General features: G+C 44.8%; 1 protein-coding gene across 1 annotated transcript; it reads right to left on the bottom strand.

The window, feature by feature from the left end:
• Positions 1–2563: 2563 nt before the first annotated feature.
• LOC130478393 (homeobox protein Mix.2-like) lies at positions 2564–27987 on the bottom strand. Its single transcript, XM_056850534.1, has 5 exons — positions 27966–27987; positions 25747–25934; positions 24143–24416; positions 5038–5158; positions 2564–2663 (listed from the first exon to the last, which is right to left on the bottom strand). The coding sequence occupies exons 1-5, from the start codon at positions 27985–27987 to the stop codon at positions 2564–2566; spliced, it is 705 nt and encodes a 234-aa protein (XP_056706512.1).

Here is a 27987-nt window from a genome sequence, read left to right as displayed (position 1 = left end):
AATACTAAAGTAGGAGATCTCCTGCTATTACATCTGATTTCCAGCCGATAGAGATCAGTTCGCCTGGAGAAAATGGCAACTTCGGCAATTGGACTCTATGACATTGAAGTCCCTCCCCATGCCAAACCCTGCCTTTCTTAGGCTCCGCCCCCAAAGTCTCCAGGTATTTCCTATCCAGGAGTTGGTAACCCTAAGACTGTGACATGTTTAGAACAACTAGAATATCAGCTGATGATCACCCAAGGCTATAGGATCTACATGACCATTGGATGTGAATAAATAAGTCACTACTGAGTAGGACATTTCCCCCTTTTCAAGTAGATTTCAATTTCCCCACCTCCACACCCCTTCATGTTCCCTCGCCACAATATGGGCAAGCCATAAGATCGCCAATCTCCAGGTGGTGGCGGGAGATCTCCTGCTATTACAACTGATCTCCAGGCGACAGAGATTAGTTCCCCTAGAGAAAATGTCTGCTTTGGCAATTGGACTCTATGGAATTGATGTCCCTCCCCTCCCTAAACCCCACCCTCCTCAGGCTCCACCCCCAAAATCCCCAGGTATTTCCCAACCTGGAACTGGCAACCCTATCTGGCCATGAACCCTGCATGGAGCTAACCCATTTTCCAAGTTCTGAACAAGGTTGACTTCCCAGGTCACAGTGTGGTGTCTGAATGGTTGCGAATGGGGATTTCTTTGCCCTCCAACCAAGGCACAAACATCCTCTTGCAACTGAAATTGACACGAATTGCTCAATCAATCATCCTTGAAACTGACATATACCGTAAACCAGGGGTCTCTGTTTTGTAGCACCACTCTGTTCCTGCGCTCGCCATGCTGTGTCAGAATGCCAAAGGAGCCCGCGGGATCGAAAAGATTGTGGACTCCTGCCCTAAACATAAGAAAAGCCCTGCTGGATCAGACCAAGGTCCATCAAGTCCAGCTGTCTGCTCACACAGTGGCCAACCAGGTGCATTTAGGAAGCCCACAAACAAGACGACGGCAGCAGCATTCTCTTGCCTGTGTTCCACAGCACCTAATATAACAGGCCTGCTCCTCTGATCTCTGGAGATAATAGGCATGTATCATGACATATCCATTTTAACTAGTAGCCATGGATAGCTCTCTCCTCCATGAACATGTCCACTCCCCTCTTGAAGCCTTCCAAGTTGGCAACCATCACCACATCCTGGGGCAGGGAGTTCCACAATTTAACTATGCTTCTCTCTTTAAACCTTACTTCTCTCTTTAAAGTAATGCCCAAAGCAATCCTGAGATAGTTCTGAAATTTCACTTTTGTTAATCTTGGGTTCCTGCTTACATATGGGGTTTCTCTCTCCCCCCCCCCCCCCGCAACTTCAGATTAAGGCATCTGTGGGAATTTTTATATGACAGCCAGTGTCGCGTAGAGGATAGAGAGTCAGATGAATAACTGGGAGACCCAAGTTGAAATCCCCTATGAAATACCATAGACAGATGTTGGATGACCTTGAGCAAAGAATAAGAGACAAGTGGTAAAGAGGTAGAAATAATTTTAATTCCATTCAGAAAACATAATCAATTGCTTCTTGTGGAAGACAGAAGTATCGCCACTAGATTGTGTTTCAGGCCAAGCAAACATAGTGCAGAAGAAGTCCAAAGCAACATGGCCTGTCAGTGTCCTGGGGGGTCCCCAGAGGGAGAGGAGGACAGGATGCTCTCACATCTAGCAGCTTCCATCTGGCAACTGAAGTATGGAGAGGTCTGCCCATGTGAGATCAGGAACTGGGGTTCCATCCCAAGTCCTTGCCAGAGCTGTGGCCACCAGACATGAAGAACAACTTGCTGAGACACAGCTTCATGGAGATAGGGGGAAGGTGGAGGTGGGGTGATTCCCATTCCTGAATCTATGGAAGAAGTGCATATCTGCAGGCTGGATCCATCTGGGCTTGATATCCAGGTCTGCATTGTGGAGCTGTGCCATACACCATGTGGGAACCCTGGGAAGATAAGGCCTGGAATTTGCTATTGAGTGTATAGAAATGTCCCCCCAGAGTTGGGGCTCCATCCGCTGGATTCGGCCTTGTGGGGGCATTCTGCTGGCTTGACGATCCAGCATCAGTTTTGAAAGTTCTCTTTTGTTCATGCTTCCATATGAGGTTTCTCGCCCCCCCCCCACTCCCCTGGCTAGCATAGAAATTTGCTGGATGACCTTGAGCAAAAAACAAGAGACCGGAAGTAGAAATAATTTTAATTCCATTAAAAAAACCATAATCCATTCCTTCTAAGGAAGACAGACAAGCAAACACAATGCGGAAGAAGCGCAGAAGTCCAAAAAATGTCAATGGGGGTCTCCAGAGGGAGAGGAGGGCAGGATGTTCTCACATGTAGTACCTTCCTCCTGGTGAAGGAAGGATGGCCAGATCTTCCTCTGTGAGAATTGGAAGCGGGGTCTCATTGTTAAGTCCTTGCATGAGCTCCAACCAGATGCGGGGAGCAATTTGCTCGGGTACAGTTTGATGGAGTTGGGGGGAAGGTGGAGGAGGGGTGATTCCGACCCCCGAATCTACGGAAGAGGTGCCGGTTACATCAGGTGGATCCAGCCTTGTGGGGGCATTCTGTTGGCTGGACGAGGACGGTCTGGCGTCTGCTCCACCTTCTCTCCTTGGAGCACAATGGCTCTCCTGTTCTGGAACCAGACCTACAGAGAAGAAAGGTGAGAGGCAAAGAGTCCGTTATCTCTCCACAGAAACTTGCCTTGCTTTTTTTTTTTTAAATATATTTTTTATTGCATTGGAAGTCATTTTACATCTCCATACCTTTATAATTACAATTTACACTTTCCTTCTTCCAATACAAGTTTCCCCCTTTCCCTCCCCCCACGGACCAATCCATAATATCATATTTTCATATTTTCAGCCATGAGCATAGCCTTTTTAGTTTTACTAAAGTCTCTTCGTTGGCTTTTCCTCTTTTCACCCAATTAATATATGGGTTCCACTTAGTCTTCATTTCCATTTCTTCTGTTTCTCCCATCGTCTGTTGTTTTAAGTATCCCAATACATCTGTTTGCACGTATTCGAACACATAATTATTCCACCTGTCCATAGTCCACTTCGTTTTATCTTTCCATCCAAAAGCTATAACTGCGTGAGCCGCTAATATCATCGCTTTAAACATCTCTTGTTCACTCTTTTCTACCTTCTCACAACCCATTATTCCCATAAACATCAGGTCTACAGTTACTTGAAATGTAATCTTAAACAATTCTCTAATTTTACTAAGTATTTTGTTCCAAAATTCTACTGCCCTTGGGCACTCCCACCACAAATGTGAGAACCACCCCTCTTTCGCATTACAATGCCAACAATTCGGTCTCATTCCTTTGATCATGTGTGCTATTTGGGCCGGTGTTCGGTACCACTTCAGCATTATTTTGACTATATATTACTCTTCCTACACACTTGACACTGAGAGACACTGTCCTTCAGTGTTACTCCTCTGAAGATGCCTGCCACAGTTGCTGGCGAAACGTCAGGAAAGAAAATACCAACACCACGGTTACACAGCCCGGATAACCTACAAGAATACAATTTTATTCTCTTTGAATTTCAGGTCTTTGATTTTTCTCAAGGCTTTATACACATACTCCTGCATTTTTTCCCTGGCAAAGGCAACTATTACTTCACGTGGGTTTGCTCCCACTGGGGGGCGTGGTCTCCGTGCCCTGTGAATTCTTTCCAAATCGTTGGGCTGAATTTGCACCCCCAGATCCTGGAGCCAAGTTACGAACGTTTGTTCCAATTCTTTTGCATTCACTTGTTCATTAAAGCCCTGTAAACGAAGATTCCTTCGTTTCTGTCTGTCATTTAAAGCAGCCAGCCTATTTGTTAATTCCGCTATTTTCTTCTTGTTGGTTTTTGATCTTCTCTCATTCGCTTTGACTGTCTCTTTAAACTTTAGCAGTTCAGTGTTTGTTTTTTTTAACTTCAGCGTATAAATCATTATAATCCTTTTTTAAGTTTTTCTCCAGACCTGCAATAGCCGACATTATATCTTTAATGTCCTTTTTGGTGGCCATTTTTCTTATTCCTCCTCCACCTCTTCTGCTGATAAGCCGGAAAAAAAACAACTCACAGTCCGAGCAACAGCTCACTCACCATAAATTTTCTTCCCAGTGATGTTGACCTTTTCTTACAACAAATAGTTGTCTTTCCAATCAAACGTTCACCATTTAAGGGCTATTTAATTGCTTTCTCCTCGGAGGGGGTAGAGAAGGGCTGCTAAATTCCTTCCCGCATGCGCAGATCTCCCAGAAACTTGCCTTGCTTCCCAGTTTTCGGCACTCAAATCTATGAACGCTCCCTGATGCTCATCCTACACATATCCCATTCCCAATCCTGCCCGCTGCAAATCTTAAATCTATGAGCAAATCACTAATGAGATTGAGGTTTGCTCAGCCCATGGGAATCCCTTCACCGCTTCTTTTCACCACCTTAGTGTCACGTGTAGTTCCACAGGCACACCTGTCCCTAGTCTGCTGCAGATATTCCCTGCTGAAAGGAACTTTCTAATGGTCTGCAACCTACATTGAAGAAAGGCCAGTCCCCTTATACCAAGATGCCCCCTACAAATGCCTGGCCCCAGGGCAGAAGCAGGATCAGTCCACCTACACCTAGGGGGCAGAGGTTCCCATATATTATAGGGATCCCTCTGGGTATTTCTGGGACTGCAACACAGGGGAGCCAATTATGAAGTTTATGAAAAATATACAGAAGTTCTCACACCTAGGGTGCACATGCTCAGAAACAATCTTGTTTTCATTCAGTTGTAAAACAAATGTACAAAAAGTTGTAGAAAAATGTCAAGGCTTAAGACCCCCATTCTGGGTTGAGAACCTCCTGAGGTAGGCAACCATTCAAATCTCACAATAAATACACACACACACATCAAAGAGAGACATAAATACCAAGAAAGCACCTCCTTCTTACGTGGACTCTGCTTTCGCGTGCCCCAATTGTTGCAGCCAGCTCCTACCGCTCGTTGATTCCTGGATACCTGTCCTCCTCAAATGCCTTCACCAGGACATCCATCTGCTGCTGAGTGAAGGTTGTCCTCTTCCTCCTTTGGCCACCCTTGGTGTTAGCATTCAGCCCCTGAGACCTTGGGGAAGAGACATCTGCAGGGAAAACGCAAAGAGGGGGTGCCTCATGAATGCCCATCCAACTGCCTGATAACCCCCAATGACCACCCCACAATTAATCTGGTCTACACATCATAGCAAAGCAAAGAAACTCAGTCGGACTAAGTTGCATTCATGATTGGGCAACAAAAGACACCAGGTATGTGGTTTCCCTTGCTTAGCAAACACAGCAACTAGCCTTCAGTGGTACACTGCCTATAAACATGGAGGTTCCATTTCACTCTCTTAGCAAGTTGCCACTGATAGAGCTTTGCCAGAAATATTTTACAGCTACAGGAACCCTCAGCTGTCCCATGTCTCCGGCCTTCCTGCCACCTGGCTGCCATGTGCCACAGTAATCCTGGGACATCCACAACCCCCCACCCCCAGGGAATGTCAGGTCTTTGGCCATGTGCACTAGAACCACGCAGGTGGTGGCAGATATACCCACGGCCACCCACTGCCTTTCAATTCGAGGTTTCTGTGTGCACTAAAGAAGGGGCCCTTTCATAAGGCCTGGATGTGAGCCAATGTAGCACCGTTCTCCTGTCCCCCATTTTGTCTTCACAACAACCCTTCAGGGAAAGAGTGGCTGAGAAAGAGTGACTGGCTCAAGGTCACCCACCAAGCTTCCATGGCAGGGCGGGGATTCGAACCTAGGTCTCCCGGTTCCAAGTTCAGCTCTTGAACCAAGCCAATATTCTCTCACCCTACGGTGTTACAGAGGAATGATGACAATACTTTGTGCCTACCTTTCAAAGTTGCTTTTAGAATGACAAGAGAGAACGTGTATGAAATGTTTTCAACCCTCAAAAATTAATATAATGCTTTTTAAAAAAGAGTTGGTTTTTATATGCCAACTTTCTCTGTCACTTAAGGGAGACTCAAACTGACTTACAATCACCTTCCCCTCCCAACAACAGACACCCTGTGAGGAAGGTGAGGCTGAGAGAGCTCTAGGAGAGCTGTGACTTACCCAAGGTCACCCAGCTGGCTTCGTGTGTAGGAGTAGGGAAACCAACCCAGTTCACCAGATTACCCTCCGCTGCTTATGTGGACAAGCGGGGAATCAAACCCGGTTCTCCAGATTAGAGTCCACCACTCCAAACCATTGCTCTTAACCACTACCCTAGAGAGTCCGAGATAGCTGATTACTCGTTTTTGGCAAAGGGTATGGTATTTGAAGAAGAAAGGCTCTTAAAGTTAAAGTCTAGGGACAGCATAAAGAATAACAAAGTTTTTTTTTCATTGTGTTTTTTTTACAAAATTACATTTTTGAACCAAACTCCCAAACAGAGATAAATTTTAAAAAGCAACATGTAACAACCATGGTGGCAAGTTACAGATACACTTGAATATTTATATAAAAGGCTCCCAAATATCTAACAATACGTCCATGCTCAATTGTTGTCTGTATGCCACGTGTTCAAATGTTGGAAAAGTTGCAAATTCCTCAATCCACTGAATAACTTGAGGTGGGCATTTCTCTTTTCCAGGGTTGCAATACCAGTCTTTTAGCAACATGAAGGGTCTGTTTTTGTTGATAGTCAGCTAGTCTCCAGGAGACAGGCAGATAGTTTAACAGGACATAGCATTCCCCAGTATTAATTATATCATGACGTTCTGTCTTAGAGTTGCCTCCGTCAGATGTAGTGGAGTAGTCATTGGGCCAAGTAGTCATTGGGACTCTTAATTTAATCTGTAGATAGGGAGGATGCCAAAGAAGGGTGTGGACAAATGTCCCTCAAGATAAAGAGAAGCTAGCCCCCCATGCCTACATTTGTAATCCTGGTCTGCATTTTATGCTGGCCTTTGGCTGTAATAAATATGATTGATTGTAATCCTGGTCCTTATTCTTTTAGCCAAGGAGAGTGATCAGAAGAATGTATTTCAGGCCCTTTATAGTGATTCAGAGCTAAATGCTTGGAGGGTGCCAACATCCCCCATTTCAAAGGCTTTGCAGCTTGCTGTCCTCTTTGCAACTCTGAAAGAAGACTCCCTGCCACACTCAAACCATTCTCACGGTTTCAGAGGGCAGCCATGTGGGTCTCTAAGATGTTACTAGACATACCATATAAGAATATTTTGATTAGAAGCGAATACACTCACATTTAGTTTTCCAAATGTTCCTCTCCCCCCCCTTACCTTGACCCAAGTAAAAAGGTTAAATACAGAGAGTGCAAAAGGATGAAGATGATAATAAATAGGTAGGTGGGCCAAACCTTTGAAAAAACACTGAGTTCCATCCCTGTGGATATGAATGAAGTTGCAGTTTTATATTCATGAAATGCCAAAGCTGTGAAGTTAAATGTTGCTACACTGATCTGATGTGACATCTTTCGTTTGAACAGAGTATCAACTGATGCTTACACAAGACTCTCTATTTATTTATTTATTTTAAAAATATATATAGCCACATTTCTAGCTTGTGGCACACACGGCAGTTTATCAAGTAACTGAAACAAGGATTATAAAGAAGACTACGATGTAAAATCTCAATTAGGGCTGCCAATAAACAAAAACTAAGTCAAATGCAGTCCTAAAACTTCCATTGCCTCCTGAAAATCCTCCTGTGTGCTTTTAACCTATTGTATGCAACATATAACAAGTAAAATGATTTTGTTATAGGTTTTATAATTTCCAGTTCAACCTTTGAGGTTCCCTCTATTTTTTCTGATTTTTTCTTGGTGTTCTGTCAGGACTTCCTTGGGATAGTAACACAATTGAATTCACCTAGTTTAGGTACCCTTAGCTCCTTAAGTAACTCACACAATAAAGCAAAATTAAACTTTAAAAAGAAGGCATTTAGAACAGTCATATAATTCAATAGGAGCAGAATGCAATAAAATGAGAAAGCTGACTAGCGGTCCTACTTACTGAGTTTCAATATGTAGTGGAAACTGCGGAAGACCACTGTATTACGAGGAGGTAGATGGTGATCTATGCAGCCCTTCCCCATGTGAGAGCAATCTCAGGTCATTAGGGAGTTAAACTTTCACACAGCACTGTAAATGATGAGCACCTGGTGATGGGGGAAAAGGTTAGTTTTCACTTTGTTAAAAGAAGGGGAGGGCTTCAGATAAAGAGCCAGCCAGCCAGGAGGAGGGCATCTGGATGGCTGCCAGAGAAGAAGCAGCTTGCTTGCCTCCCAGGAGACAACTTCCCATCCTTATTTCGGATTCAGCCTGGATAAAGGGTATTTTTTGTTAAAAGATTACTTAGCCTGGGTAAAAGGGTGTATTTTTTGTTTAATAAAACTGCGTACTTTGTTTCCCCCCAACACCTGCCTGTTGGAATCATTTCTTTACCTAACCATGGGTAATACACAATATAATGCAGATAGCTGTTAAGGCAAGCATTTCCAGAGCATAGTACAAGTGCTTTCCTGCAGCCAGGAAGCAAGGAGGGTTAAGAGGAGGAAGTAAAGAAATAAAAATAGATTCTTCTCTCTAGCTACACTTATGGGGAAAGCTGGCCATGACCTCCTGACCAGATTAATCAAATGTGGATAGAATCTTCCAAGGTAGGAGTGATCTCCTCCCTCCCGTACCAGATCCACAGCTGAAACACATAAGTTAATGAATTGGCCCTTGAAAAGTAGCTCCTGTGAGGGAGGGGTGAGCTTGTAACGGGCTAGAGAACAAATGCAGAAAGAATACAGAATTTTTCTGTTTGAAATCCATATAGACTTCATATGTAATGAAAAAACAGTCTTTTCAGAAGCCTGACTCTCATTGGAAATGACTCAGCTGAAATGTTTTTTGTCAAGGTCTTCCTGTATTCTTAAGATACAGGCCTGAGCTGCAGCTCCATCCTTGCCCTCTTAGAAAGGTGCTTGTTTCTGAGGATATTCAGAGCAACCTTGAAGCTGGTAAGGAGGCTTCCAGGATGTTCTCCACTGAAACGCAGGCAGCATCAAAGTGTTTTTGACTTTTTCTCCTGTACTCTGGTAATGTGTTACTAACTATGACCTAATGATGTAATGTAATCATATAATGTGAGTTTTAAGGTTTCAAAATGCAAGAAATGTCTCATAAGATAAAGGAATAATTCCTTCTGACCATAAGATTCAGAAGATGGGAATGCAGGTAAATCAACCACTACATATACACAACAGAGACACCAACTGACTGTTTAGTTTATAGTTAAGGTCAGCAAATGACCTAACAGGAAATCCTTATAAGGTAAGCGCAAAGACTTGCGGCCCAGAGGACATGAGGTGCACACGGGTATCAAGGTATGTCTCAAGATCAGATCCAACCAAATACTGTCAAGGGTAGAGAGAAGGATACTGATCTTGAAAGATATAAAAGAAGGAATTTCCTACCCTGGAGTTGGAGTTCCTAGCAGGTTGATACCCATTGGCCTGCATGGATCTCTCCATCCCTTGCATGGGATGTAGGTTCCTGACCCTTGATTCTTGCGTGGATTGAGGCTCTCAGACCTTTCATGTGGGTTAACAGTTTCTTGCCAAAAAATCTTTCTAAGTGTTTAGTCCTTGTGAGGACTGAATACTTGCAGATCTCTCCAATATTTACAAGTCTACCTGTGAGACTGGAGAACTCCCTAAAAGGGGGGTTCTTTTCAAGATAGCCAGCCCTTGCTAGGACTGGATGTCTGAACTGAATGCCTGCAGACTTCTCCATCCTATAAATAAGAGGGAGCCTCTTAGAGTCCATCAGCCTTTGTGTGGAGTCTAAGAGTTTAGATCTTGCCATATTTAATGTGGAAACACTGAGATCTCATTTGTTCTAGCAGGGATTAATGGGTTTTCACTAAGATCTATCTAGCCTTGTACAGGCCTCCCAGTCCTGACAGACATGGAGATTGTAAAACCTTATAGCTCCCTTCACACAGGTCTCTTCAACCCTTCAAAGAGTTGAAGACACTAGGAGCCTATACTCTGAGCATGCGTCAGAGATTTCTCTAGCTAACAGAGAGAATTCTGAACATTCTCTGAGCATGAGTCAGATCTCTCTAGCTGACAGAGAGACCTCTGAACTCAGTTCTTACACAGAACTCTGACATTCACAGAGCTTTAAGCTTTGCATAGCTTTCTAGTTCTGACACAGCTAAAGATGGCATGCACATACACACAGAAACTCTCTGATCTTAGCATAGATCAGAGGCCTTTCATAGGCTAAAAACACTGAAAGATTTCTCTATGGTTTCGTGAATCTAGTCCTGGCATGGACTGAAAATATGCTTCAAAGGCTCATGACTTCAGCTCTTACATGAATTCATGGAATCAGAGCGCTCTCTAACTATTGTATACACCAAAGACATTTAAACACTAAAATAACACATAGAGGACCCAAAAAGGTCTATTTTATCCTTAACATGAATTAGGAACTTTTCAGATCTCTCTAGGCCCTGCTGTGCTGGGGAGGTTCGCAAATGACATGACTAGGTGAAGTATGTTATTATAGGTACTTTGAATGAAGATGCTTTTAACTAAATTAAATCTTATTCATTGCATTAACCATTTTTTACAAGATTTCTGTAACTTAGTTTTCCTGAATTAAATATTATTACTGGGTTAAGGTTTGAACTCTCATATAGAGGAATAGAGATTGTTTAAGATTGCCTGCATACATGAACATGTTTAAGACTCATAATGTCTGAACTTTGTAACATTTTTTGGAACTTTGTAACCATTTACATGCATATATATTATGTAAAATAAACTGTATATACTTTCACATCCTTTTCATAATTTATTGGAGCACTTTAAGAGAAAGGTTACTTCGGTAAGAAGCATTGAGTCCTGCTCAGTAGGTGTCTAACTGAGCAAGATAACATACTTCTTCTCAGGAAGGGGTCCATTCTAAGAGCATAGGCACTGAAAAGCATAGACCCACTTCAAGCTGACACCGGTTTAGTGTCAGGAAAAAATACATTAAGCTGGAGGATTCTTTCAGATGGTCTTTCTCTTGACAGGCTCTCAGGTTGGGGAAGGGCTGTAGCTCAGTGTTAGTGCATCTGCTTGGCATGCAGAGGGTCCCAGGTTCAATCCCTGGCATCTCCAGTTAAAGGGACTAGGCAGGTAGGTGGTGTGGAAGACCCCTGACTGAGACCCTGGAGAGCTGCTGCCAGTCTGAGTAGACAATACTGACTTTGATGGACCAAGGGTCTGATTCAGTAGAAGGCAGCTTCATGCGTTCATGTGTTGAAAGTCTGAATAGGCTGAAAGTACAGCACCCAACAGTCGACCAGAGCTGATCTCCTTCATGGCATACCCAAAGGCATGGAATAGCAACATAATAAATGGATGGTACCATTTGGCCTCTCATATTTAATGACGATGAACTCATTAATAACCATTAATGTTGATGCACTGGAGAGGCAGTTGGCCTCTGAATCCCAGTGCCAGGAGGTGACCTCAGGGGAAGGCCTCAGCCTCTGCTCACTGTTGTTGGCCCTCCAGGTTGGCCCTCCAGGTTGGCCACTGTGTGTGACAGAATGCTGGACTGGGTGAACCCTCACTGGCTTGATCCATCAGGGCTCTTCTGATCTTCTTCTGTAAGTCCCAGTCTTGAAAATGAAAGGGCCGACGGAGGCACTCACATTAGACAGTATGGATCAATGCTTGGAGACCATCAGTTGTGTGGGGCCTGGGAGAGTTTTGCCTTTTTATTCCTTCTCTCGCCCTCCCCCTCCCCCATATTGAGAGGAGATTCATGCTGGGAGTTAATCTTCTCCAGGTTCCATTAATTTCAATGGGACTGACATCTGGGGAAGTATGTTTAGGACGGTTACTTCATGTTTCATGTGACTGGATTTTTCAGCCAGGGAAGTTTCTGATATTCACCAAGCATATCAAGATCCTGCGACCAGTGTGGTGAGCTTGGTTGGCCTCGTGGTTAGCATACTGGGAGACCAAGGTTCGAATCTCTACTCTGCCATGGAAGCTGGCTGGGGGGGCCTTGGGCCACCCACACACTATCAGCCTAACCTACCCCACAGGGTTGCTGCAAGGATGAAATGGAGGCAAGAAGAACGTGGTCAGCCACTTTGGGGGGAAAGTCGGGAAGACCCATTCACATGTTACAGTGAATGCACATGCATCCTGTATGTACGTGTGTACATCTGTTTGGAAGAAAGACCCAGCACGTGTTCCCTGTGTAAATGAAACTGCATCAGGGGAGGGTTTAAACCAGTCTTTCCAAAACTGACACAGGCTAAGGAAGAGGCATTTGTCCCATGAAAACTCCCCCAAACATGTGACGGTTTCTATTCAGGCCACCCCAAATCACCCAAGATGAACTGGCCTGATTTTGTCAGATCACAGAAGCTAAGCCGGGCCAGCCCTGGTTAGTGTTTGGACTGGAGACCACCAAGGAAGTCCAGGGTTGTGATGCAGAGGCAGGCAATGGCCAACCACCTCGGCATGGCTTTTTCCCTAACACGAATGACCCAGGCTAGCCTGATCTCAGAAGGTAAGGATGGTCGGCCCTGGTTAGTGCTTGGACGGGAGGCCACCAAGGAGGTCCAGGGTTGCTACGCAGAGGCAGGCCAAGGCAAAACGCCTCTTCATGTGTCTTGCCTTGAAAACTTGACAGGGGTGGGGGGCTTCCGTAAGTCAGCTGTGACTTAAATCCTTTACCCCAAACCACATTTGCATTCTAGCAGCATGATCCTAAAGGGAGTTTAGACTCTTCTCAGCCAATCTGTTTCAGCAGATTGAGGTGGGAGCAGATCTGCTTAGAACTCCACTCCTGCAATTTTATTTGCTCTGGAGAAATTAGGCAGTTGCAAACAGGGTGGGGGACAGATATCCTTCCACACTGCAGGGTAGTATTTTCCAAAAACCTTTCTGCGCTACTGGTGAGAGTAAGAGTCAACCCAGAGTTCAAACTTATAATGCAAAACTTGGGATTTAGAAATGAAGGCTGAACATGGGGACTGCTTTATCCATAAGGCGAGGGGACACAACAGAGATGGGCAGTTGTTGATTTTGTCCATTTGCAGGGTGCCACCCAAAGAAGGGCCTGCCCAGATGAACGAAACTGTGCTGATGGAGAGGGGGAGAGGGGGTCCTACAGATGTGAGAAATTAGAGGGGGGACAGCAACTGATACATATCCTCAAAACTGAAAGAGTTAAGTAGATGCTGAGTAGGAATATATTGGGTATTGAAGCAGGGAGAAAAGAAAGATGCTCTTGCCCTAGTTATAAACTGCCAGATAGGCAGAAAGATCTAAACGGATCGTGGAGTTTTTGATTATGTAGAAAAATTCAGTATGATAATCATGAAGGATCTTAGAACCTTTGTTTCTACGAATTTCCTTTTTCGGGTTTTGCTGTCCACTGAGGCGGCTGCCTGTGCTCTTAGTCCGGCGGGAGAAGTTTTGGTCCAGATCCTCTGATGTGACTAATTTGCCTCTCCTCCCATCCTGAAGCTGCAGAGGTTGAGGAACCCCCAAGGGCTGGGCAGAGCAGGAGGCCATGTGCCATCCAGCATGCCTCCCCCAGCCCCAGTTCAGCCCCAGCATACAAAGGAGGAAGACATTAAAATGTCCCTCCCCCCTTGATATTTGGAGTAAGAAGTGTTGCAGCATCATCCATCTCTGGCCCTGCCGTTCCTCTCCTTACCTGAACACCTGGGTTCAGGTTTGTCAGAAAGACCCATTTCCTCTTTTCCTTTTTTTGGGGGGAGGGAAGGGAGGGGGACGCCTCCAGTTCTTTGGAGGCCTCTTCGTCTCCCACCACTAGGGTTGCCAACAGAGCCAGGGGGGAAATGGTCCTGTCCTTTTAAGAGAGGATTCCTATTTGTGGAAATGGGAAGATGAACCTTGTCATTACATACAGGTCATTCCTGTTCCCTTAAGCCTCAGTTAAAGGGGCAGCATATGTTTTTTTTCTCTCCAAGTGGTTGACAACTCTGCCTTCCCAATAGATGTCAATGAAGACACAGGAGGGTGGTATCCAAACTCAAGTTGCCCTTCCCAAAAAATTCACATGATATCAAGCCAGTGTGGTCCCATCTGCACTGATGCAGCCCAATATGATATCCCAAATGCACAAACCAAGAATATTTTGAGGTCTTTCACATCACCTACTTGCCTAGTCCCTTTAACTGGAGATGCTGGGGATTGAACCTGGGACCTCCTGCATACCAAGCAGATGCTCTTCCCTTGAGCCATGGCTCCGTACCTGTCAGCATAGCATCCACCTGGGCTACAGATCTGTAGCCTGATGTGCTTGTGCCAACATTGCATGGGTACTGACTTGAGAGTCTGGTTTAAATTAGATGCTGGGCAGAGGCAAAACTACATAGATAAGTTTCTTCTGTCCTGCTGCCATCACATTTCAATTAAGAGCTCACATGTATAACTGCGTGCGTGTGATTTGGTGTGCTATGCTGCACCTGCTCCAACTTGTTCTGATAGCATGTTACCCTAAAAGAAAAAGGGGGGAACTCCCCTTTGTTTTCAAATTAGAAATAACGACTATATCATAAATTTATTGTTATTGTTTCTTTGTGTGGGTTTTTATAGGAATGACAGGCAGGCTATTGTGAACACATGAAACTGCCTTATACTGAATCAGACCCCTGGTCCATCAAAGTCAGTATTGTCTACTCAGACCGGCAATGGTTCTCGGGTTCTCCAAGGTCTCAGGTCTTTCACATCACCTACTTCCTTGCTTTTAGAAAGTGAAGTGAAAGCTGCATTGAGAGCAATCGGGAGAAACAAATCACCAGGAGCAGATGGGATATCAATAGAGCTATTCCAAGCCACAGAAACGGAGTCCATCAAAATCTTGACAAGAATATGCCAACAGATATGGAAAACAAAACAATGGCCCACAGACTGGAAACGATCCATTTACATTCCAATTCCCAAGAAAGGAGACATCAAAGATTGCAGCAACTATCGGACCATTGCATTAATTTTTCATGCAAGTAAAGTGATGCTCAAAATCTTACAGCAAAGGCTGTTACCATATATGGAACGAGAAATGCCTGATGTTCAAGCTGATTTCAGAAAAGCGAGAGGCACTTGAGATCATATTGCAAATGTACGCTGGTTACTGGAGCATATGAGAGAATTTCAGAAGAAAATCAGCTTGTGTTTCATAGATTACAGCAAAGCTTTTGACTGTGTGGATCATGAAAAGCTATGGCTGGTTTTAAAGGAAATGGGTGTGCCACTACATCTGATCGTATTGATGCACAATCTGTACTCTGGACAAGAGGCCTCAGTTAGAACAGAATATGGAGAAACTGAATGGTTTCCAATTGGCAAAGGTGTCAGACAAGGATGTATTTTATTTCCCTATCTCTTCAATCTATATGCAGAACATATAATTAGGAAAGCTGGGTTAGATTTAGATGAAGTTGGAGTGAAAATTGGAGGGAGGAACATTAATAATTTGAGATATGCTGATGACACTACATTATTGGCAGAAAATAGTGAAGATTTGAAACGACTACTGCTGAAAGTTAAAAGAGAAAGTGCCAAAGCAGGACTACAGCTGAACATCAAGAAAACAAAAGTAATGACTACAGGAGAATTACACAACTTTAAGGTTGACAATGAGGAAATTGAAATTGTTCAAGACTTTCTATTCCTTGGCTCCACCATCAACCAAAAGGGAGACTGCAGCCAAGAAATCAGAAGGAGACTGAGACTGGGAAGGGCAGCCATGAAGGAGCTAGAAAAGATTTTGAAGTGTCAGGATGTGTCACTGGCCACCAAGACTAGATTAATTCATGCCATCGTATTCCCCATTACTATGTATGGGTGTGAAAGCTGGACAGTGAAGAAAGCTGATAGGAAGAAAATAGATTCCTTTGAAATGTGGTGTTGGAGGAGAGTGTTACGGATTCCGTGGACTGCCAAAAAAAAAACAAATCAGTGGGTTCTAGATCAAATCAAGCCTGAACTGACCCTAGAAGCTAAAATGACTAAACTGAGGCTGTCGTATTTTGGTCACGTCATGAGACAACAAGAGTCACTGGAAAAGACAGTCATGCTAGGAAAAGTTGAGGGCAGCAGGAAAAGAGGAAGACCCAACAAGAGATGGATTGACTCAATAAAGGAAGCCACAGCCTTCAATTTGCAAGATCTGAGCAAGGCTGTCAAAAATAGGACATTTTGGAGGACTTTCATTCATAGGGTCGCCATGAGTCGGAAGCAACTTGACGGCACTTAACACACACACACACTTGCTTGGTCCCTTTAAAGGGAGATGCTAGGGATTGAACCTGGAATCTTCTGCATGCCTAGCAGATGCTCTACTGCTTGTCCCAAACAGCTCTGTGTATTTGGAAGCTAGGCAGGGTCACCCCTGGTTAGAAGGTGGATGAGAGACCTCCAAGGAGGTAGTTGAGGGTCTTTACGCAGAGGCAGGCAAGGGCAAAACACCTCTGTGGGTCTCTGGCCTTGAAAACCCCAGGAGGGGTGGCCCATTAGTCACCTGCTCCTTCACCAGGAAATTTACTTGTCCCAAACAGCTCTGTGTATTTTAACTTTTTTTTTGTTTTTTGGTTCCATGAATACAAAGTTTTACTTCTTTGGTTTGGATTCACTGAATATCAGCCAGGATGGAGAAGACAGGGGGGTAGAGCTTCAGCTGATGAAAAACTCTACCTGAAAGCTGCTTTCCACACCCAAATGAGACAACTAAGAATGGGTCTTAAAGACCTTGTTCAGCAGTACCTGAACCTGCAGAGAGAAGACCCTGAACAAAAGCTTGAATGGGGGGTGGGGAGCGGGGGAGGAAGTCCACAGGGCATCTTTCCTTGGTGAAAGGAAACCAGCAACAGCCTGCAGAACACAATAAAAATGCAAATGACAGACAGGATGACCTGTGTGGCTGATACCTTTTTTCCAAGCCACTAAACCGATTTGGGGCAGGTATTCAAAGGTACTCAATTTGCAAGACCTGAGCAAGGCTGTTAAAGATAGGACTGTTTTGGAGGTTCATAGGGTAGAGTCCTTGAGGACACTTAAGACACATTCAAAGGCAGATTATCCTCTTTCCAAGGTTGGTTCTTGGCTGCTGACACAGAAGCCAGTTCTTGCATACAAATGGGTCTTAAAGACCTGGCTCAGCAGTGCCTGAACCTGTAGGGAGGGGACTGAACAAAAGCTTGCATGGGGGGGGGGATTGGGGGAATACTATAAAAATGCAAATGACAGACAGGATGACCTGGGTGGCTGATACCTTTTTTCCAAATCCATTTGGGGCAGGTATTCAGAGGCAGATTATTCCCCTGGGATTAGGTTAGGATCCCTTGAGTTGATGCAGGGGAAATCTCCATCCTCAGAAAGTCCAGGGGGGGGGGAGGAGGGAGCACAGCTGGAACAGAGGTGGCTTTTCCTTTCATGTACTTCATTTGTATCCCGTGTTTCTCCCTAAAGAGGACCCAGAGCAGTTGAAATTGTTCTCCTTTCCTCCATTGCATACCCAAAGAACTGTGGAAAACTATCTATGCTGGACCTCGTCAGGCATATAGGAAGCGTGAGGGACTTCACCTGCCAGTATCCCAAGCAGTATATAAAGCGGGGAGTGGTACCTGAACATAAATCAACAGAAACCAATACCACTACACAAACATGAGTCTGTTTTATATACATTCATTAATAGGGTTGCCAGGTCCCTCTTGGCTACCGGTGGGAGGTTTTTGGGGCAGAGCCTGAGGAGGGCGGGGTTTGGGGAAGGGAGGGACTTGAATGCCATAGAGTCCGATGGCCAAAGGGGCCATTTTCTCCAGGAGAACTGATCTCTATCAGCTGGAGATCAGTTGTAATAGCAGGAGATCTCCAGCTGCTACTTGGAGTTTGGTAACCCTATTCATTAAGGATAAACTTTATTACATATATGTAAGCTTTGAGCTTTTATACAATTATTATCACATAAATGCATAAGCTTTTGACAACAGGTTTCGCAATTATTTTTCCTTGTTTCACTTGTTGCATCCTCCGATGTCTGTCGCTTTTAATTCACAGAAGAATCTTAGCTGCTTATGAAGTCTTACTGGTTCTTATCCATGTTCTCTACACAACATAAGTTTATAACATAAGTTTACCTATCCTATATTAACTTATTTATTATACAAACAAAATAATATGATTATATTTACCCAAGCAAGTATTCAGTTAAATCTGTCAGACCATGCTCTGGGGTATGCCTCTCTCTCTCTCTCTCTCTCTCTCTCTCTCTCTCTCTCTCTCTCTCTCTCTCTCTCTCAAAGGTCTGTGATAACAGTTAGTCGCACTCTCAATAAATCTTCTGTCGCACTAATTGTGTGCAACTGGTATGCTCTACTATGCTTTACATACATTTTTCTTTTCAGGCATTTAACAAAAGTTATCAATTATAAAAATGAGGATATGTCAAATACAGAGTTTAATCCTACAGGTTGGATAGTATTTATATCTATCTATCTATCTATCTATCTATCTATCTATCTATCTATCTATCTATCTATCTATCTATCTATCTATCTATCTATCTAATGATTCCTGTTGGTGTAGCCATTTCACGACATTCGCATTACTATAATTATGTTTTTCTTTCTTAAATGTAGATCTAAACACAAATTCCATATCTTCTGGTGCATGCCCCGTTTCCCCCCAAAAATGCTCTGTATCCCAAGCAGGGCTGTAACTGGGGTTGCCAACATGCCTGGAGAAAAAAAATGCTCTGACCTTTTAATAGAGGTTCAATGAATTTGGGGTTTGCTGTTTTATTCTGGTTTTAACAGAAAATGTTTTGAAAACTATTATTGTAAGGCACTTTGAACCAGGAGGAAAAGCAGGGTGTACATGTTTTAATAAACCAACAAGTCAATCAATCAATGTGTGAAAATGGGCAGCTGAATCTTTTCATGGGTGGACTTCAACATCTTCACCTGGTCAATCACATTGATTAGGCCTGTATTAAAGGGACAGGAAATATTACCCCCCCCCTCCAGCCCACAGTCAATGCCTCCTTTCCAGATGGGGTTTCAATGAAACTAATGGGGAAAACTACCATTTCCTGCTAGGTGACATAAACACCCCCCCACCAAAAAACCTTTTAGCATAATTTAACATTGAGGAATCCTTTGCCCCATAAGAAGAGCATAAGAACATGCAACATAATAACCTTGAAGAGTGTTTGGAAGCTGCAACTAATGCAGAAGGCTGTGGCTAGATTGCTGGTGGGGGACAGCTATAGGAAGCATGTAGGGTTGACAGGTCCCTCTTCACCACCGGTGGAAGGTTTTTGGGGTGGAGCCTGAGGAGGGCAGGGTTTGGGGAGGGGAGGGACTTCAATGCCTCAGAGTCCAATTGCCAAAGCGGCCATTTTCTCCAGGCAAACTGATCTCTATCGGCTGGAGATCAGTTGTAATAGCAGGAGATCTCCAGCCAGTACCTGGAGGTTAGCAACTCTAGGAGCATGTGACCACGATATTACAGCAATTGAACTAGCTAATATCCCCCCCCAGCCCAATTTCATGGAGTCCCACCAAATATATATAGAAGACAAGTGCATTAAGAAGATAAGGAAAGCCCTGCTGGATCAGACCAAGGCCCATTAAGTCCAGCAGTCCGTTCACACAGTGGCCAACCAGGTGCCTCTAGGAAGCCCACAAGGAAGACAACGGCAGCAGCATTATCCTGCCTGTGTTCCACAACACCTAATAGGCCTGCACCTCTGATCCTGGAGAGAATAGGTATGCATCATGACTAGTATCCATTTTGACTAGTAGCCATGGATAGCCCTCTCCTCCATGAACATGTCCATTCCCCTCTTCAAGCCTTCCAAATCTGCAGCCATCATCACATCCTGGGGCGGGGAGTTCCACAATATAACTATAAGAACATAAGAAAAGCCCTGCTGGATCAGACCCAGACCCGTCAAGCGCAGCAGTCTGTTCACACAGTGGCCAACCAGGTGCCTCTAGGAAGCCCACAAACAAGATGACTGCAGCAGCATTGTCCTGCCTGTGTTTCACAACACCTGATATAATAGGCATGCTAAATTGTGGGAAGAGGACATGCGAACTCAAGGGTACCTTTTCCTGCTCTTCAAATCTTCAAAGGTATCCGGTGTAGGATAGAAGAAATCCATAACTCCCTGTTATGGATTTTCATTTTTTAAGGTTATTCCAATGATAAACTTGCCCAAAAAAGGAATGCTGACTCTTTAAAAAAAAAATGGTATTCCACTGCACCCAAGAAACACCAAAAGTAATTTGCACTTTTAGTGTCTGTGTGTGTTTGTATGTGCATGTGGGGTGTGTGTGTAAATTTGAGAATGAAGCAACCCAAACTAAACCTTTTTGGTTCTGGCAGATTATAGTGAGGGAAAGAGAAGAATATGCTGATCTAGGCCGGATATGCCCCTTGCATAAGCACTGGTGAGGTGTGATTTCGAGAAGCCCTTTGCATGTGCCAGACCTCTTGGCATCCACTCGAGATCACAGGCCTAGAGACAGAGGTCTTATCTTCACACAGCCTTAGGCGGTTTCCAGGGCAATCCTAAATAGACTCTAAGCCCTCTAAGCCCACTGACTTCCATGGGCTAAAAAGGTCCTAAATCTGCTGAGGACTGCAACTTTTGTTGCATCTGTCCCTAGATGTCATTATGAAAACATGTGTGGGGTGGAACCCAAACTCAAAGTAGATCTTCCCACACGCACTCACAAACACACACATGATGTCAGGTTGCTGCTGTCTATCTGCCACAAAGCAGCCTAATACTGTGGCCATTTATGCCTGGGAGGTTTTGCCTTGGATTTGCTGCTTTCAAGATGCACATTTTCCCCATCTGAATTCCAAAACTCTGCATAGAGTCTTATTTTTGCGTTCTGAGAATTCGGATGGGGAAAATGTGCATCTAGAGAGTGGCAAATCCAAGGCAAAACCTCCCATGTACAAATGGCCAATGTGCGACACACACAGAATCAGAAGAGTATGACTAGACGGAAATACGCTGACATGTATTTCCCCCAGTGTGTTCGCTTGTTTCCCAAGTGAAAGGTTAAATGTGAAGGACTGTAAAAGAGTCCTCATGATTCAGGTTGCCAACTTCCAGACATTCTGGCAATCGGCTGCCAGAAAGGTTACTCTGTTGAAACGGCTCTTGGCATTGAGTGCCTACAACTGTAAATTTTTATGAACATCATTCTTATGAATAAGAACATGCACATGGCAGTCTTATTTCTCAAGCAACTGAAGAAGGGAGCTTGGTGGTTCGAAAGGGACCTAGAAGCCGGCCTTACCCTTTTGCATCTTTAATAGACTTTCATCCTTGCACACCCTTGGTTAATTGCCCATGTTATTTCAAATGTTCTCTATTGTTCTAATTTGTATCTGTCCCTTTAAGCACCATCACATTTGGGGCCTTGTTAATTCTGTGAGACATATGACAGCTGGAATTGCATGCCTTTTTTGTACGTGCTGCACTATTTCTACTTAATATTTGTCCCCTTATAACACCATTACATTTGGCTTCTTGTCATTTTCTGGGGTTTGAATTCATATAACAGCTGCATTTGTATGTTGCTGTTTATACCTTTGTTATTCCTACGCATGTATATGACTATATATTAGTATAGTACATTTAATCAACTTGGCCACTGTGCTGTGTTTTCTTTTTTGATAAACCTCCAGGTGGTGGCTGGAGATCTCCTGGGATTACAATTTAGCTCCCAGTGACAGAGATAGGTTCACCTGGAGAAAATGGCTGCTTTGGAAGGTGGACTCCATGGTATTTTACTAGGGTTGCCAACCTCCCGGTGGTGGCTGGAGATTACAACTGATCTCTAGGCAACAGAGATCAGTACACCTGGAGAAAACAGCCACTTTGGATGGTGGACATCATGACATAATGTCACATTATGGCATAAAGTCCAGCCCCAAACCCCGCCCTCCTCAGGCTCCACCCCCAAAATCTCCAGGTATTTCCAACCCTGGAGCTGGCAATCCTACTCAGAATGGTAATACATAAGTAGGTTGGCCCCACCTTTGAAAATAACTCTGAATTCTGTCCCTGTTTATATGAATGAAGGTGCAGTTTTATATGTGTGAAATGCAAACACTGAGAAGTTAAATGTTGCTACATTGAACTGATGTGACATCTTTGGTTTGAATAGAATATCAGCTGAGGCTCACCCAAGGCTGTAGGGCCTAGGTGAAAACTTGATGTGAATAAATTCACTCACTGCCAAATGGGACCAGTGTGGAGGTTAAGAGCGGCAGTTTGGAGCAGCGGACTCTGATCTGGAGAACCAGGTTTGATTCCCCTCTCCTACACAGTTCTCTCAGCCCCACCTACTTCACAGGGTGTCTGATGTGGGGAAGGAAAGGGAAAGTGATTGTAAGCTGATTTGATTCTTCTTTAAGTGGTAGAGAAAGTCAACATATAAAAAACAACAGGTGGGTTTGTGATTCCCTCCATCCACATACCTTTCTGCTCCCTCGCCACAGTATGGGTTGGCCATGATCCCTGCATGCAGCCATCCCATTTTTCATGTTCTGAATAAGGCTGACTTCCCAGGTCACAGTGTGGTGTCTGAATGGCTGTGTACGTGGATTCCTTTGCCCTCTAACCAAGGCACCAACTTCCCCCTTGCAACTGACATTGACATGAGTTGTCCAACCATTCATCAGTGAAACTGCCATAGACCCTAAAACCAGGGGGTCCCCGTTTTGTCCCTGTGCCCACTACCCTGTTTCAGAATTGCAAAGGTTTCTGTGGGCTGAAAATCCTTGGAGACCTCTGCCCTAAACCTTACTTCTCTGTTTAAAATAATGCCCAAAGCAATCCTGAGATATTTACAGTTTTGAAATTCCACTTTTGTTAAGCTTGGGTTCGTTCTTCCTTATAGTGCTTGTCTCCCCATACCCTCCAATATTTATGTGACACACAGTGTAGTGTAGTGGTTAGAGTGTTGGACTAGGATCTGGGAAACCCAAGCTTAAATCTCCACTCTACCATAGAAGTTTGCTGGAAGACCTTGAGCAAAAGAAGAAGAGACAAATTGTTGCAGTGGGATAATTCATTTTAATTAAGTTAATAAACCATTATCTAAAAACCTTTAAGTGGAACGCATAAATATCCCCACCAGAGTTTACTTCATCTAGAGCAAGAGTAGTGCATAGGGAACATCTGAGTGCACGAAGAAGTCATCACGGCTTTCCTGGTCAGAAGGCAAGTGGACAGTCTGAAGACCAACTGTGAAGCAGCTAAAACAAGCCAACATGGGCCGCTTCCTGTAGAACTTGACGGGATGACATCAGGAGAAATATCTCCTTGTCCGAGCCAGGTGAAAGTTCCCGCATGTTGCTATGGGAGGAGAGGAGCACACCATGCTCTCAGATTTGGTACCTACCTCCCATCTGGCAACTGGGTGCATAGTTACATTGTGGAACTCCCTGCCTCAGGATGTGGTAATGGCTGCCAAGTTGGAAGACTTTAAAAGAGGAGTGGACATATTCATGGAGGAGAGGGCTATCCTTGGCAACTAGTCACAATGGATACTAGTCATGATTCTCTCCTCCATGGATTCTCTCCAGGATCAGAGGAGCATGCCTATTATCTTAGGTGCTGTGGAATAATGCTGCTGCGGTTGTCTTGTTTGTGGGCTTCCTAGAGGCAACTGGTTGGATACTGCTGGACTTGATGGCCCTTGGTCTCATCCAGGATGGCCTTTCTTACGTCAGTCCGTATGTTCATAACTGAAGAATTGTAAGGTCTTCGTCCGTCAGCTCAGGCAGAGAGGTGCGGTGGTGACTTCCTTGCATGGGGTGTCCATGCAAGACAGGAGGAGCAGCTTGCTGTGGCAGTCCTCGATTTGTAGAGGTGGGAGCTGGAGGCAGGGTGTTGCCAATACGGGGAAAAGCCGGTGAAGAAATGGCACTGATAGATGGAGAAGCTGGAGGAAGAGAGGTGCCGACATATGGAGAAGGTGAAGTGATGCTAATCCCCGAATCGAGGGAGCAGTTGTGCATGGGTGGTCTTGCTCTACCCTGTGCTTCACCTTCTGGAATGTTCTGCAGATTCGGGTTATGTAGGATCTGGGAAACCAGAAAGCTGTTGCCTTGATTCCCTGCTGATTGGAAACCCGAGGACTGGTGGTGGCCCCTGGGTGCACTGAACTGGTTTCCGGGCAACCATTGCCTGCCCGATGCCAAGGAGCCATCAGGTTGAGTTCGAATGTCGGGGGCACTCTGCCCGTTCCAGTGCCTGGCACCTGCAATGGCATCCTCTTTCTTGTGGCCGGGGTACCTGGCCCTCCTGTTTTGAAACCACACCTTCAGAGAAGAAAGGAGAGAGACAAAGAGTCAGTTATCTGAACACAATCTGATCTTCCTTTCCGCTTTTCAGAACTCACATCGATGAATGCTTACAGATGCTAATCCTACACATTTCCCATTCCCCATCTTGCCCAATGCAAGTCTGAATGGTGGGAACATGCAAGAACACAAGAAAATAAGAAGAGCCCTGCTGAATCAGACCAGGGCCCATCAAGTCCAGCTGTCTGTTGACCCTGTGGCCAGTCACTGGGGGTGGGACAGGGGAGGTAGTTGTTAATTTTTCTGCATTATGCAGGGGGTTGGACTAGATAACCCTTCCAACTCTATGATTCTTGCTCAGCTTAACCATGAAGATGCTAGAGAGTGCCTGAACATTTTCTACCTCACAAGTAGAGGGGGAACTTTCAAACTACTCCAGCCTTCAATCCAAGGCCCCCTGAGATGAGCTGGAGGTTGTGTTCCCTCCAGAAGGCACTGGAGAAAGAAAAGGGAGGGGGTGGACTTCACCCAGCCAAGGTGGAAGCCCTCTCTTTGCCGAAGGCAACTGAGAGGAAGGGAAGGAAATGGACAGATCCCGGTGTTTGCTTTTGATAAGCATCACTCTCTCGCTCTCTCCTTAGCAAATCCCATCGATAGAGCTAAACTGGCCACAAGAGAAGCGTTCCCAGAAGGTCAATTCTTCAAAACAAATATTTAGAGAAAGTTCAGAGCCCTCAGCAGGCTGATCTGAAGATTGCAATCCTAAACATGCGAATTAGAGAGCATGTCCAGAGAAGTAACCAGACTGAGAGCTGGAATTAAGAACATAAGAAGAGCCTCGATCAGACCAAGGCCCATCAAGTCCATCAGTCTGTTCACACAGTGGCCAACCGGGTGCCTCTAGGAAGCCCACAAACATACCCCCTTCCCTTTGCCAGTTATGCCAGCTTTCTATCTGCAAGGAAAATAAAACAAAAACAAAACAAAAACAAAGGAGACTTTCCAAAATTGAATATTCCAAGGTGATAGCCAGTGCCATCCTAAACCGAGTTGAACCGCTCTAAATGCAATGGAAGTCAAAGGGATTAGAAGGGTGTAACTCTGCTGAGGATGCCACTGGATGCACAAGGAGGGTTGCCAGGTCCCTCTTTGCCACCAGCAGGAGGTCTTTGGGGCAGAGCCTGAGAAGGCAGGGTTTGGGGAAGGGAGGCTCAATTTCAAGGATTTAGACCCCCCACTTTGGTTTGGGAAGCTTTGAACTCGCTCCGTCATTGGAATTATACAGTTAACACACATACACAACCAGATAAAAGAGAGGAGTTGCAAGGAAGCAACCCCCCCAACTTACCTGGATGCGGCTTTCTTGCGTCCCAATCCTTTGGGCGAGATCCTCCCGCATGTCGATCCCAGGGTATCGGTTCACTTGGAAGGTGGCCACTAAAACGTCTAGCTGCTCTTTCGTGAATGAGGTCCGCTTCCTTCGCCGGCCTCCTCTAGGGCGAGTATTCAGCCACTGAGGGGCCTGAAAAGCAGCGTCTGCAGGGAAAACACAAAGAGTTGGTGCCTCCTGAGGACCCCTCCGACCTCTAAGCTCTCTCCCAGATCCGTTTGGATGACTCCTCCTTAGCACAGCAACATCCAATAAACACGACTTAGGGATCAACAGTATTTAATTATTTGTTTCCACCCAGCGGGGACCCAGAATGGCTTAATCCACTCGCCTCTTCTCCATTTTATCCTCACAACCACCCTGTGAGGTAGGCTAGGCTACTGTAGCTTCTATGGCAGAGCATGGAAGTTAATTTATTGGGAAGCAAATTATCTTGCTTGAAAAAGAAACAGATTTCCAAGCATGGCATCCAAGAAAATAGAAAAATTGGAAATGACTTTCTAGCTGGATTTCTAGCTGGAACCTTCTTTAGGAGTCGTCCCCCCCCCACACACACTCCGGGCTCCTAAAGAAGGGTTTTTTTTTTGAAAAAGCAGCGCTTTTAACCCTAAAATGGTAATTTCAGGCCCCATTACAGTTAACACTGAAAATGACTCAAACTCACTAAATGGGGTGATTTTGTTTGTTTGTTTATTATATATTTTTGCCCACCCTCCCATTCAAAGACAGGCTCAGGGCAGGTAACAACAATAAAACACAGATTATATGTTAATACTGATAAAAACATCTAAACCAATAAAAATACCGACTTATACATTATTAAAAACAGATGGCAAGAAGAAGAAGAAGAAGAAGAAGAAGTTGGTTTTTATATGCCGACTTTCTCTACCACTTAAGGAAGAATCAAACCGGCTTATAATCACCTTCCCTTCCCATCCCCAAAACAATCGCCCTCCCTTCCCCTCCCCACAATAGACACCCTGTGAGGTAGGTGGGGCTGAGAGAGCTCTGAGAGAGCTGTGACTATCCCAAGGTCACCCAGCTGGCTTCATGTGGAGGAGTGGGGAAACAAATCCAGTTCACCAGATTAGCTTCCATCACTCATGTGGAGGAGTAGGGAATAAAACCCGGTTCTCCAGATTTCAGTCCACTGCTCCAAACCACCACTCTTACCCACTACACCATATTGCCTCTCCTCCCTATAGATAATATAGGATCTGCTGCATCATCATAAATAGGGCTGCCAGGTCCCTCTTCACCACAGGTGGGAGGCTTTCGGGGTGGACCCTGATGAAGGCAGGGTTTGGGGAGGGGAGGGACTTCAGTGCCATAGAGTCCAATTGCCAAAGTGGCCATTTTCTCCAGGTGAACTGATCTCTATCAGCTGGAGCTCAGTTGTAATAGCAGGAGATCTCCAGCTAGTACCTGGAGGTTGGCAACCCTAATGATAAATAACATAGCCAGGCAAGCAGGCCGCCCCCATATAGATATAGATAGGGTTAGGCTTTAAGTTTCCGCGGAACTCCTGGTTTATTCTAATCCATAAGGTTGCCAGCGTCCAGGTGGTGGCTGGAGATTTCCTGGAATTACAACAGATCTCCAGATCTACATAAATCACTTATTTATTAATTAAAACATTTACTCTGCTTCCCCTGGATAAAATGGCTGCTTTGGAAGGTGGACTGCACGGCATTGTCCCCTCCCGAGGTCTCTCCCCTCCTTAAACCCCACTTTCCTTGGCTCTATATTTGAATCTCCAGGTATTTTCAAACCCAGGGTTGGATCCCTACTGATGCTTCAGACTAGAACATCTCCCCACTATGAAAGAGCACCACGAAAATTATGGGCTTCTTTCTCCTGGGCTGCAGAAGCCATAAAAAAATTTTCCCCACCCAAACAACACCTTGCAGCCTGTTAAGATTTGGGTTCCCACTCAAGCTTTGGAGGACTTACAGCCCATTTAGGCCACAAAAGCTGGAATCCAGTTGTTGGCCTTTAAGTGGGGGCCTGGAAACCTCCCGTTTATTTTGGAGGCAACAGGCCAAATGTTGAAACCCTAAGCTGTTGGAAGACCTTGTGGGGGGCCTCCAAGATAAACCAGCTCCATCCAAATTTCCCCCTCCCCCTTCAAGAAGTAATTTCACTGCATTTCAGACTCGGATGGGTTGGCTTTTTACCTGCTCCACCAGCAGCTTCCAT

This window comes from Euleptes europaea, chromosome 5 (assembly GCF_029931775.1).
Source record: "Euleptes europaea isolate rEulEur1 chromosome 5, rEulEur1.hap1, whole genome shotgun sequence".
Classification (NCBI taxonomy): domain Eukaryota; kingdom Metazoa; phylum Chordata; class Lepidosauria; order Squamata; family Sphaerodactylidae; genus Euleptes; species Euleptes europaea.
This window is presented reverse-complemented; position numbering and strand designations above follow the sequence as displayed.

What these genes read in the sequence shown, in the direction of transcription:
- LOC130478393 (XM_056850534.1), bottom strand. Translation starts at nt 27,987, where the DNA reads ATGGAAGCTGCTGGTGGAGCAG. An exon ending in TCTGCAGAACATTCCAGAAG is followed by an intron (nt 5,159 to 24,142) that starts GTGAAGCACAGG and finishes TTTTCCCTGCAG; the next exon opens with ATGTCTCTTCCCCAAGGTCT. An exon ending in AAGGCATTTGAGGAGGACAG is followed by an intron (nt 2,664 to 5,037) that starts GTATCCAGGAAT and finishes GTTCCAGAACAG; the next exon opens with GAGAGCCATTGTGCTCCAAG.